Source organism: Chrysoperla carnea, chromosome X (assembly GCF_905475395.1).
Source record: "Chrysoperla carnea chromosome X, inChrCarn1.1, whole genome shotgun sequence".
Classification (NCBI taxonomy): Eukaryota; Metazoa; Arthropoda; class Insecta; order Neuroptera; family Chrysopidae; genus Chrysoperla; species Chrysoperla carnea.
The window spans coordinates 24,823,998-24,837,132 of NC_058342.1; the positions used below are offsets into that span (position 1 = coordinate 24,823,998).

General features: G+C 29.9%; 1 protein-coding gene across 2 annotated transcripts in view; it reads left to right on the forward strand.

Annotated features, from left to right (window-relative positions):
* Positions 1-13,135, forward strand: part of LOC123302475 (segmentation protein cap'n'collar) — a 78,082-nt gene that overhangs the window by 38,046 nt on the left and 26,901 nt on the right. For both annotated transcript variants that reach the window (XM_044885401.1, XM_044885402.1), the window contains exon 3: positions 100-175. In XM_044885401.1, the coding sequence (XP_044741336.1) occupies positions 100-175 (76 nt within the window). The remainder of the gene's footprint in view (positions 1-99; positions 176-13,135) is intronic.

The window sequence follows — 13,135 nt, forward strand, 5'->3', positions numbered from 1 at the left end:
ATCTCTTATCTATTATTATTATTAAAAAAAAGGTCGGCAATTTTCAAAAAGGTTTATTTTCCAATGAATGATAAAAATTTGTATTCGCTTTGTTTACAGACAGAAAATTCTGGTGATGAAAGTGATATTGAAGATCCTTGGGCAGGTCTCCAGTACACAATCGATACAGAAACTGGTAAGTGTCTTTTATTATTTCGATCATTAAAAAAAATGTGGTTGCGTTTGACATATGGTGCAAGTTTTTCTGTTAAGGGTACTTTAAAAAGTTATTGAAAGGTTTTTATTTTTTAATGAATTCAGTGGGTTTCGTCAAGACAAGACACTTTTAAGTCAAAAGGGTAGATTATTTCATCGATCAATGTTTTTTAATGTCAGTGGCTGCTATTCGAATTTTTTCCTGTTCTTAAATATTAAAATCACATACGAAAGATTGTTCAAATCCTTAATTTTTATGGTGGAACAAATTGATCCAAGTCTTTAGGTAGTGGGAGAAATGTTACTGGGATCTAATTTGGAGACTCTTTCATTAAAAATGAAATCCTGATCTCCAATGACAACTTAGATCACCAAATGGTTAGTTTGAGTATTTTGAGGGTCAATATGTCTCCTACAGAAAATTGTCAACCATTAAAAATTTTCCCCCCCAAAAGAGACTGGGGGGAAAAGAGACTGGGACTAGGCAATAGCTGCATTGGAGCTATTGCCTACTTAGTCTTGAAATGAAGGTAATCCCTATTACTTTTGGGTCCACCTAGTAAATTTCTGTTAGGGATTTTTTGAGAATTTGAACTTGTCAGAGAATTTTAGTTTTTAGGAAATTTTCGTTCTTGGATCTGATGTCCCGCTAAATAGTAAATGATCAAAATAACAATGAAAATTTTTCAAATAATTTTCAAAACAGTCGGAGATGTTTTATTGTAATCATGGGATCGTTAGGGAAAAGTAAGCAAAAGTTTGAAGAATAATTTAATGGGGAGTGTTCTTAGCTATGTTTCAAATGCGAGTTTAGGGTTCCGTACCCGTAAAATTTCTCGGGGATTTGTAAAATTTTGTTCACTTGTTCATATCAACTCTTAAACATTTTCACCCCGATTAGACTGGTGCCCAATTAACTGTCATTGGTAGAAAAATAACGTCAAGAAGACGCCAATGATTTTTATAAAAATACTTATTATTGACTACAAAACTTTAAATGTCCATCAAAAAAAAAATTTTTTTTTCAAAAGGTCGTTTTATAATATTTTTTTCAAAATAAAAACTTTTTTTAATACATTTTTATTTCTAAAAAAAATATTATTAAAATTATATTATTGCCTGAAAATTCCAACGCTTTTTGTCTTAAATGTTTACTCAACGCCAGCCATTAATTTTTTAGTGGAGTCGATTTATTCTTGTATAGATATTGTCGGTTTATTGTGAGAGATGCCAACACGATTTTGAATTTGGATATTGTGAAGTGGTCTCAAGTGTATATTTAAAAAAAAAAAAAATTAAAATAACTTCAGAAAAAATTTCACTTTTATTCTTTTTCTGAAGAGTGTTTACATAATTCTATCACTGTCGTCAGAATTTTTTTTTTCGGGAGAGGTTTTGGAAAAAATTGAGTTAATGTATACTAATTAAAAATGTTTTTTATCAGAAAGATCACTTCTTTAATTTAAGGTTCTGGTTGTATTTAAGGCGTTAATTCAATTGTATTTTGAGAGAAACACTAATTTAAAGATATTTTGAACCAATTTCTGTTACTCAAGGATATCTTACGCTTAAAATTTCTTATAATTTAATACTAAAGCTATATATAGCTATTCGCAACGTGCGTGAGTTTTATTGAAGGCGTTTCCATGGTAACGATACACTACTTTAATTATATAATTGTATGGATTGCATTTAAGACTTACATTGAAAATTTAATATTATTGTCTCACAAATTTAAATAAATAATTATGATAATTTACATTTGAAAAATAATATTTGTGCAATTTGATTTCTTATTTTAATGCATTAAGTAAGTTTAATTAATTAGTGTTTTTCAATAATTTTAATTTGAAATTTTCTATAACATTAACATGTAAAGAATTGCAAATTAGTCATAACAGCCTCCTTTAACGCCTAAATTTTTCACTGAAGCGCTGGCATTGATTTTATTGTCCCTACCATGACTACTAACACAACGAATATTCAAATTTCCAAACTCAAAATTTTCAATTTTCCAATGCTGTACGCCCTTCTATCATAAAATTTAATTAAACACATAGGCGTAGTTAAAATATTTTTTAACATAAACACTAATCCGAGTGTCTTCGGCTTTTTGCTGATTTATAAGAATACGAAGCGCAGGCCTGATAGACATTGAAAAACTCACGTAAAATTTAAATGCGCGCTCAGATTTTTATATGCGATGAACCCTCCCTAAAATTTTCAGAATTGATTAAGACTCAATCCAACTTCGTATAAAAAAAATTCCTTTAATCCAAAATTATCCTGACGCTCACACTTCTTTAATTGATGAATTTTTTTGATTTTTTGACAAAAGAAACTTTTTTAGTGACATAAATTGTCAGAGAAAGTAAAGCAAAGCGGGACATTTTCCCCTATTACCCACATCCGATTCACGCATGGGAAATTACTCTCAAAAATTAAATTTCATATTTTCTCTATTGACTAACAACATATTTAAAAATTATTCGTTCAATTATCTTGGAATATTTCAGCTTGAAAACTCGTTAATTTTGAACAAAAATGCGTTCTAAAAAATGAAAAATTTTTTTTTTTATCGCAAGACTTATAATTAAGTCTTTTTTTATGAGTAATTTTATTTATTTTTTTTATTATAGCTTCAAAGGTAAATTAACATTTCATAGGACTGTAATCAAGTAAAAATTATATAATAAAAACTTGATGACATTTTGGATAAGAGTCTTTTTTGATTCTTGCATTCAAAACGGAATGTATCAATAACTTTTTGTTCTTTTTTTTTAAAGGGTTCAGTATCAAAAAAACCTGTTTCAAAATTAATTTAAATATTATTTTCAATGCTATTTTTCAACTTCAAATTTTGAAGACCTGTCAATTGCTTCAAAATCTTTCCATGTTATAAATTTCTCTGATTTTAGTGTCGGTATAAAATTTATGGTGAAGGCATATTTTTTCAGAGCTTGCTTAAAAAAAAGTAGAATCCAAGAAAATATAGAAAAAATGAGACTTGGTTCTAATGCGGAAAAGGGCTTTTTTGCTGAAAGTAACATTTGCTTTTTAAGAATTAACTAAAAGTTAACATTTCAATAAGGCTGTTATGTATAAATTTTTGATTGGCGTGAAATATATAATTTTTCTATGAATTTTCTTAAATATTCACCACTTATAAATATTATAACAAAATAGTGATGTGATTGTCACAACTGCATGAGCAGCTTTATTAGGTTTATTTAAAAAAAATGGATTACTATTGATTTTAGTTTCTCAAGTCCACCGCTGTACTTACTGAGCTACCGATGGTTGTTATATATGTATAAAAATATGTTATATATTATAAAAGTGATCAATAAGTTTATTTCAAACTGTCTCTATAAATTAGTAACAATAATCTTCATGTAGTTGACACAACCGCACATTGGCTGACATGACAGGTATGTGTTCGTAGTAACCAAATCCTATATTTAAAGCAAACATAGAGAAATTCCTTTTTAATTCGTTCGCTTTATTTACACGATTATATATTCCAATTAAGTACAACTTTCCATCAATAAAATGCATGACTTTAAACTAAAATCAATCTCTTTCATAGAAATAATGATTTTGTTTATTTAACTTCATTGATTTTGTATCAATGAATTCGTATTTAAATTCAATGTAAATACAAATATTTAGCTGTACTTGTGCCGAAATTTTTTGAAAGTATTTTTACTTTATTTCAATTTGAAAGGGCCAACTTCGAGAAGAGGTTGTCATTATTTTAAGGTTTTTTTTCAGTGCACCATTGAGGTGGATTTAAAATTTTAGAATGGAGTTATTAATTTCAACAAATTATTATTTCCAAAAAAAAAAAAAACTTCACAGTTTGATTTTTTGAAATAATTAGTACGTTTGAGTTGAACGTAGGCGCACTCTTATTCATCCACGGAACCGCCTGCACAGTGTACAGAAACACATTTTTGCATTTAACAATATTTATAATCATTCATGACGACCGCATGCCGGCTTTCTTCTTTTCATTAAAATAAAATTAAAAAACCAGTTGTGATGGATATTGACTTTTAAGGACCTGATCAACAACTGTTTTTGGAACCGGTAAAAAAATGCTCCTGAACGTAAAATTGTAGGTTTTCGGTGGGTAGCTTGGTAGAATTTTGTTAAAAAAATTTTTTTTTAACTAAATTGCTTTGGAAAAAACTCTATCATATAATTAGTGTCAAAATTAACAAAAAATGTTTTTAGACATTTTTCTCTTCCAGTTTTCGAATAAAAATATCGTAAAATTTGAAAAAACGCGATTTTAATGATTTTCATCTCACAAAAATCAGATTTTTAATATGTATAAAATTTTTAGTTGTAGTGTAAAGCTTACTCAACAACAACGCGCAAAAATTTTCGTACTAATTGCATTTTAAGCGCTTGATTTTTAATTGTTAAGAAAGCGCGCGATTTCGTTTTTTTGACGTTTAAACGTCAAAAACTAGTCAAATTGACTTATAAATTTTATCTTTTACGATATGTTTGAACATTTACGTGATACAAATATTATTTTTATTCATAACTTAGATTTAAATTCAATGAATATAAATTAGTTGCTCATTTGTCTAGTCATGTAACGGCTGAACTACTTTAAGATTTCCTACTGTGTTATTTTTAGTCTCAAGTTTGTAACGATTGAAAATATTGATGCTACCAACAAAATTTTGGTATAGGTGTTCATAAAATCACATAATTAGTTCATTTTCGGTTGTCTGTCTGTCCGCCTCTGTCAACAGGATAACTCAAAAACCAAAAGATGTATCAAACTTAAATTTTTATAGCGTGCTTAGAACATAAAAAGTGAAGTCAAGTTCGTAAATGAGTAACATAGGTCAATTGGATCTTGTTAAAAATTTTATAAACTAACAAAACTTTAAATGTCAAAAATGTTCCTGATAAAAATTAACAACTTTTGTTTGAAAATTTTTTTCGTAAACATCACTGTTTGCGCGCAAATTTCTTAGTATGTATTATGTGTTAATATCAGTGTTTGGCTATCTAAGAGTGGCTACCTTTCTTTACTTACATGGCGTAAAAAAACAAACGATTGGGTCATCAACACTGTCTATACATGATATGTCAACAATTAACTCAGTCAATTGTTTGTTCTCACTTGTTTTTCTCAATAATAGAAGACTTACTTTGCTAGTCTAAAGAATTGTATATCATACTAGCTGTGAACTACCCGCTTTGCTGGGCAACATCCCCACTTGGACCCATCCCTCCACATTTCCTTGCGTTGGATAACAGTTTTGTAATGTACACGCCATGCTCTTTTATTTGATACCCCACTTAGGTATATTTGTAAATATTCCATAATTCCTTCCCACTTTCTCGCTACACCTTTCTACCCTCCGAAGGTTAAAAGTAGATAAAAACAATAGATCTTTGAAGCTGGTTGTATATCGTGTCAATATTTTAGCTTAATCGATGCACAACTTTTTTAGTTTTTGAAGCATATCCCTTTCAACCCCTATTTCAACCCCTTACTCTACTATAATATGGATGTATTATACATAAAAACCTTCCTCTTGAATCACTCTATCTATTAAAAAAAAAACCGCATCAAAATCCGTTGCGTAGTTTCAAAGATTTAAGCGTACAAAGGACATAGGGACATAGGGACAGAAAAAGCGACTTTGTTTTATAATATGTAGTGATTTATGATTTCGATTTTCGAGATAAATCCAATAACTTTCGATCACGAAAGTTTTGAAAAAACCTTATGCTTTCATAATACGTTTCTCTCTACAATTTTTATAAATTATAATCTAGATACATATAATATATAAAAATATATCTTAGGCCACACCCAATATCGAAACAAAGGCCAATCAAACAATACTGTTATAAATGTGTTTATAAAATTAGTTATGCCCAACTAAAACGGGCTCAGTAATTTATCCTCATATATAAAATTATGTTTAAAAAAAAAAAGAAAGACCCTTTGCTTATATATCTGTATGAACAAACGGAGAACGCGATGCCATTAAAATATTCATTTTGATTCGAACCCTCTGTGGGGTTTTAAAACACAATCGACATTGTTCGGGTTTTAATATAACCCGTATGTTGTGTGTGATATTATTGAGGGTTACGATACTCTAAATTGACATTGTGAAGTTTTTCATGAAATATTTGAGGGTTCGTTCCAGGGGCGTAGTTATGGTGGTGAAAGATAGGGAGTTTGTCTACTGGCTTCAGAGAAAAATAAATACACTGAGAAAAGAGATATTTTGAGTCAAATAATTTTCTGTAGTCATAACAAAGCTCGAATAGACACTTAAGTACTCAAAATTCCCTGACGCAGTTGGTAGGTCAATATTGTCAATTCCGTAAGAAATGGAGATACGTCATTAGCAGTTCATCCTAATTATATACTGGCCAAGCTTGCTTTTATACATAATTTAGCGGGTTTCTTAAATCATTCTAACCAATCCTTACCAATTTCTATTCCTATATATTTTATATGTATCTCTATATAAGTCAATACTATAAGTCAATTATTCTGCAGGAATTACTGTAATTTTTCTTATTTTAAATCAAAATATATTTTCATTTATGTTCATTGATAAAAATGTTTCAAACAATCACTCGTAAAAATTTGTAAAAAATCCTTCGATATTTTAAATAAATTTTAAAAAAAAGTTCCAGGTCAATTATTGAAGATTTATTCATTGTACTATTTATTTTGTTGTATTAAAATTAAAATCATTTATCCAATTCAAATTTAGTGGACTCAACTCCATCTAAAACTTAACTTCAATTCTCTATCGCAGTTGGTTTAAAAGAAGCCGCGTAGTTACTTTGATTCCAACAGACTTGCATGAATCATAATTCTATTGGCTCAACTTCGACTTTGCCAATTCCACGCGAAGTTTTCACGATTTCATAAATTTTTCTCAGTGTGTTTATTATTAAAATGGTTGAGGGCAGGGGGGTTAGTGTCGAAACTCTTGTGACACAGATTGCGAATTGTGAAAGAGACAAAATTGCATAAATATTTTTAAAATGTAAATTAACATTATTTGAATTTGTTAGAAACCATGTATGCAATCCATAGAATTATATGTCCATCCATACAATTATAGTAATAAAGTAGTGTATTGTTATCATGGAAACGCCTCCCATAAACCTCCTCCAGTTGTTTTAAAAGAAACTACATAATTACTTTGATTCCGATAGGCTTGTGTGAATCATAATTCTATTGACTCAACTTCGAATTTGTCATCTCCGCACGGAGTTGTCACTATTTTATATATTTTTCTCAGTGTACCGTGTTGAAAAAATGTTGATTTGAAACCAAACGCATTTTTTTCCTTAGTTTGTAGAACACTTCATGTCTCAGTTTTTTCCCCCCTTTGAGAAACCTCTCTACGTACGCTCTCGATTAGAATTGATTTTAGTTAATTTATGGTACGCCACTCTATATTTTTTTCAATCTAATCAATATATGTATACCCACAAGCAAATCCTGTAGGTACTAGGAGTCAAGCTTTTGGGAGTTTATTCTCATCGTATCTTTTACCACGATTTTCGAGAGAAATCAGGACTAAAAATGACTAGAAATTTTCCATCTTCGATATTTTGAAGATTAATCCATTTATCGAAAAATTTTATTCTTACTTTTCGTCTTATTTTGTCAAGTTATAACATAATTTACCATCCAAATTGAAAACATGCATCTTTTTTTAAATTTTTGCTCCCACTACCGTGCTTATACATCCGTAATTAGTCTGGCACAACGGGTTTTTTTTTTTGTTTTCAATAATTCATTAAAGGTTTAACTTTAATTTAAATACTTTTTTTAATTTCCACCTATTAGTTTTGGAGAAATCTATGAAAACAAATCATTCATCTACCGTTTTACCATAAAACCAATGTTAAATATGCCTACTTTTGAAATCATTTTTTTTTTTTAAATAATCGGGGAATCCCCTCTAAACTTTTTAGAATTGATTTTGACTTAGTCCAACTTCATATAATAACAAACCAAGCCTTTTATATCCAAAATTATATCCCTTAAATATCGTCAACAGGCCAATGCTTCTACAATTTTTTTCTCGTTGAAAACTACCTAAAATTTCGTTTAAAATTACTTTTATTCATTCTCATGTCGTTAGAAATACTTTAAGTGAAATCGACATAAAAAACAAACAATTTTTTAATACGGTATCCTAATAATGACGTCACCCCATCAGATCTAGATTGGTTGTACAATCATGCACACAAACATGCATACATGCATACACACACACACATATATAGTAAAACCCTATTCGTTTTCTTGTCAGAAAATAAACTACAAAATTTGATTAATGACTTTTTAGTGTATTTGGTCTGTTGATTGGTCGATATTAAAAAACATAAAAATAAAAAAACCAGAACACACAACAAAAAAAAAACGTAGAAATCGTCAAATATTATATTTTTTTTAATTTTATGATTGAAAAATTATTTTTGAAAAAAAATTATTTAAAAAAAAAAAAAATTGTATTTTGCGAATTGTATTTCTGATTTTAAATAAGTGGGTGGGGGTAAAAGTGAAATTTGTTATCTGTTACTGACAAAAAGAGAGGCAAAAAGAAATCGTAAAACTGTTTGTAAAAGTAAAAAAATTTGTTTTGGAAAATTTTATCCCAGTACTAGCTTGATATCCACCCGCTTTGCTGGGTTTAAAAGGAAAGACCACCGCGTTTTAGTGTTCATCCTTTTTAAATAGAATGTAAATTGTTCGGTGAGAGTCACCCCCAAAACTTTCTACACCTTTTTAATCGCGGTGGGCGATGAGTTTTAATGAAATACAAAATACGTCTTCGTTTCAATTTGAATTAGATTGGACCAAGGTATCACGTTGTCCCATAAAAACTTTGTTCCCGCTTTTCATCCCCTTTCTTATCGGATTCTTACGTCATACAAAGAACACATCCTACAAAATTCAGGTGTCTACGATGAATGCAAAAATTTCTGTTTCAAGAGACTTACGCCAAAGGATCTTCTAAGAATTTTCTTATAGCGGATATTTGCTTAAAAAGACACACATATACTAACAAACAAAACACAATCTAACTTCGGTTTTAATAATAAGTTCGTTAGACGGAAAGGGGGCGAATACAATTCGAATGATCGTAAAATATATATAACAACGATCTCTTTCACAGAAAAAAGAAATAAGGGACTCTATATAATGTGTGCCTATATGCTGTGCGTTCTTTTCTCTTTGGGTATAGTTGTAATGAGATCAAATGACTATGCATTTTATTTTTCAAACTATCGAACAGAAAAAAAAATTATATGTGTATGTTTGCCTTAAATACATTAATCAAAAAAAAAAAAAAAAAAAGCTGTAAGTATATATATCGTAGAAATTTTTATTGTAGAACAAAAAAAAACTTTTGATACAGTTACAGGATGGAACTGTCGTCAGTTCTTTTTTGTTTTATTCCGTTTTTTATCGAAATCATGCGAAAATGATCGAAGATATAGTACAATCATCCTAGATTTTTAAATCGCACTTTTGGAGGGAAGCTCGACTTTTTCATTACGAATAGGGTGGTCAAAGATAAGTCTTTGACCACCCTTGGAGGAAGGTCATCATCTTGGTTTAAAGAAGTGAGTTTGTTTTTTTACAATAACTGCTACACTATTGATTTTAGCGAAAAAAGTACTGAGTAAACTTTTGTAGAGTATACAATTCTCTACAAAAAAGGTTTAATGCATTTTTTGCGTAAGTCACATATTAAACAATCTATGGGAAAGTTTGAAATCAATTGAAATTTTTCGATGCTCACATTGCAATAGTTCCATAACAGCAACATATATTTGAGTATTTTACTCTCATAAAGCCTTATTAATGTTTTAGAGACGCATAAGCTGCTTTTAAATAGCTCTGTATGCGCTTTGCTCGGGAGTGCGAAACTTTGACTTTTTCTGGCGCGAGCCATGGTAAATAATTGCTTAGATAAATGTTATTGCCCGTTATTCTGTCTATAACTTTCATTGAGAGATATATAAAACAGTTTTGGAGCCATTTTTTCATATGATATTTATTGGCATTTTAAAAATATAATTAAAAATTTGTAAATAGAAAAATAAAAATTCTGCGAATTACAACCCGGTGAAGTGGGAAGAACACGGCACCCTGGTTGACACGATTTCCAGCCCCTGTAGTGATCCGAAACAAAAAAATTTGAAAAATTCTTAATTAGTAAAGATGTCGCTATCGTCTGGATCTCAGGATAATAACATTAATTACTCTCTTTGGATTAAACGGCGATCCCAGATTCATATATCCGACCTTCTTCTACTTAAGTTATTTCTCCTAACTGCGCAGTTTTTTTGAACTACTCAAAGGGCATATTAGTCTATAAAAATCTTTTCAGTGGGAAAATATGACAAAACGAATATTTTTAAAAGAATTTGCAGCTTAAGATTCTGTTGCCTTTTTTTTCTCGATTTTTTATAATTCTACCTTCCGGAAGATCTTTTTTACCTCACTGATGAGCTCTAGAAATCTTTTCTGTCAGAATAAATAAGAAATAAAGCTTAACTATATCTGGAATAACATTCACGAAAGATTTTTAACTTTTTTAGGAGAAATATTAGGTTTTTCACAGCATAACATAAATTTCAAAAGGAAAGATTTCCAGAACTCTTTGAACTTACATAATACTACCAAAATTTTCCGAAATCTCGATTTATATCGATTTATCGAAATCTTCTCTACCAAAGTTGTATTTCGATTTCCATGATTCTTTTGGATTTACAAATAGAGTAAATGCTTGTTACAAAAAAGCAATAAGAGCTGGTAAGAAAGTCCTTTTACATCCTTGTGTATATTTTTAATCAGTTTCATTTTGCGGGAATCGATCGCTCTCCACTGCAGTGGGACACTTTCATAGACAAATACTTTATTTCTACTAACCGCGCTGTTTTGCGTTCTTTTGAAGCTGTAGAAGCTCGCAGTACAGAGCGATCAATTCGAATTTCGCTACCAGAAAATCCGCAGTAGCTTAAGGACACATTCTTAAGGGTCTAACCTTTTAAAATATTTTTTTTAAAAATCGATTTCCTCTAATTTCTAGACCATAATACTGCCTTAAATTCTGTTAGTGCGTATAAAACCTCTCTCAATACAAAAAAAAGAAATTTTGATTGCGTTCCTATTTTTGATTATCTTTTCACTTGAAGGATTCCAAAGGCGAAAGATTAGTTCCACATGGATAAGAGAAGTTATAGCATCACATAAAATTAATACATTGGGATTACACACGTTATGAATTTCAAATTAATAGTTGGCAACATTTATTCTGAAGTTCCATTAAGTGGTTTTTCTTCACTCTCAATAATACCGTACCAAAAATTTTTTTGAAAAACTATTATTACATAGTAAACCAATACTACAGACCATCAAAGGGATAGTTTACATACAATTCACCACTTAATCGAAGTTTTTTTTTTTTTTATTATAATAAATGAAATTTTTATTCAAATATTATGGGAACAAGGCCTGTCATTCAAACGACCATGCATTTCATATATGTGTTTCAGGCGAACTGACTGTCAGACAAATGGACGGACGGACAGACAGACAGACAGACAGACATGCAGACAACATAACTCAATATTATAATAGTTTTTAGAGTGTAGTGAAGGGAGTTTTATTTCTTCAAAAATCATTAATTGTTCCTGAACGGTATTCTTTTTTTTGGAGTCAGAAATAATATATTTTATACATGTTATTATATCCACAAAAAAAAGTTTCATTAGGGCACATATAACTCACACTGTCTCCTATACGTTCTTTTTTTAAAAAAAGGTTTTGATTGGTTTATTTCAAATTTTGAATATTTTGAAGGAAATAAGTCAAATTTGAAGTTATGTTATTTCGTGGTCTCCATAATTTCTATAAATTGCAGCTGCCTCCCTCTAGAGATTCACAGAAATAGTTCAAAGCATCCACAAATTTTTTAACAAAAAATTTTCACCTCCAAAAGTTGACTCCTTTAACCCTCTTAGTATGAATTGATGAAGCTACCTACAAATTTTCAACTCACCATCTTTTGTAGTTTTTGAGAAAAAGGAAACTAAATTTTGTCCTTATTTGGACACTCAGAGGAAAACGAAGGTTATTTACGAAAAAATGTTTCAAACAAAAGTTTAATTTTTTTTAAGAAACACGTTTTACACTGACACTTTTGTTCTATCTGTTATGGTTTACAAGATGGGTCCTACGGATCCAAGACCAGATGAACTTAAACTCATTTTTTATGTCCTGAGCACGATATAAACAAATTTCAGCTCGATATCTTTTTCGTTTTTGAGTTATTGTGACAGACAAACGGAAATGGACTAAATAGGTTAATATCACGAATACTTATATCAAATTTTTGTTTCTAGCATCAATATATCTAAGCGTTACAAACTTGGGACTGAACTTAATATACTCTGATATATTTTACATATGGAATATTAAAACTAAATAAAATCATTTTTAAAAACAAGTTTTTAAGAAAAGGGCCCATATAAGATGAAAGGGGGAAAAAAATAGTAGGAAAGCAAACGATTTCCACCAGTATAAATCTGGACTCCAGTGTCTGTGAAACCCCAAAATTGAACTCTAGACCCACGCCTGTTTTCAGATAAATTTATGGCTAAATAAGTCTAATTTTAAAATAAAAAATAAATTTTGCCCCCCTTATTTGCCATCGATTGACGACGCCTTTGTAAACTGATTTTTTACGCTTCGAAAGTTCGAATTTTTTACGCCTAAACCAAGCAGGGATTTTTTTCAATTTACAGAACTTTTTATTATAATTCTATTTTGGAATTCGCCGAAGAATTCTTCCTTTTATTGTGCTTATAGAGGACTACCTATCACTGGTGCACTGAATTATCTTATCTT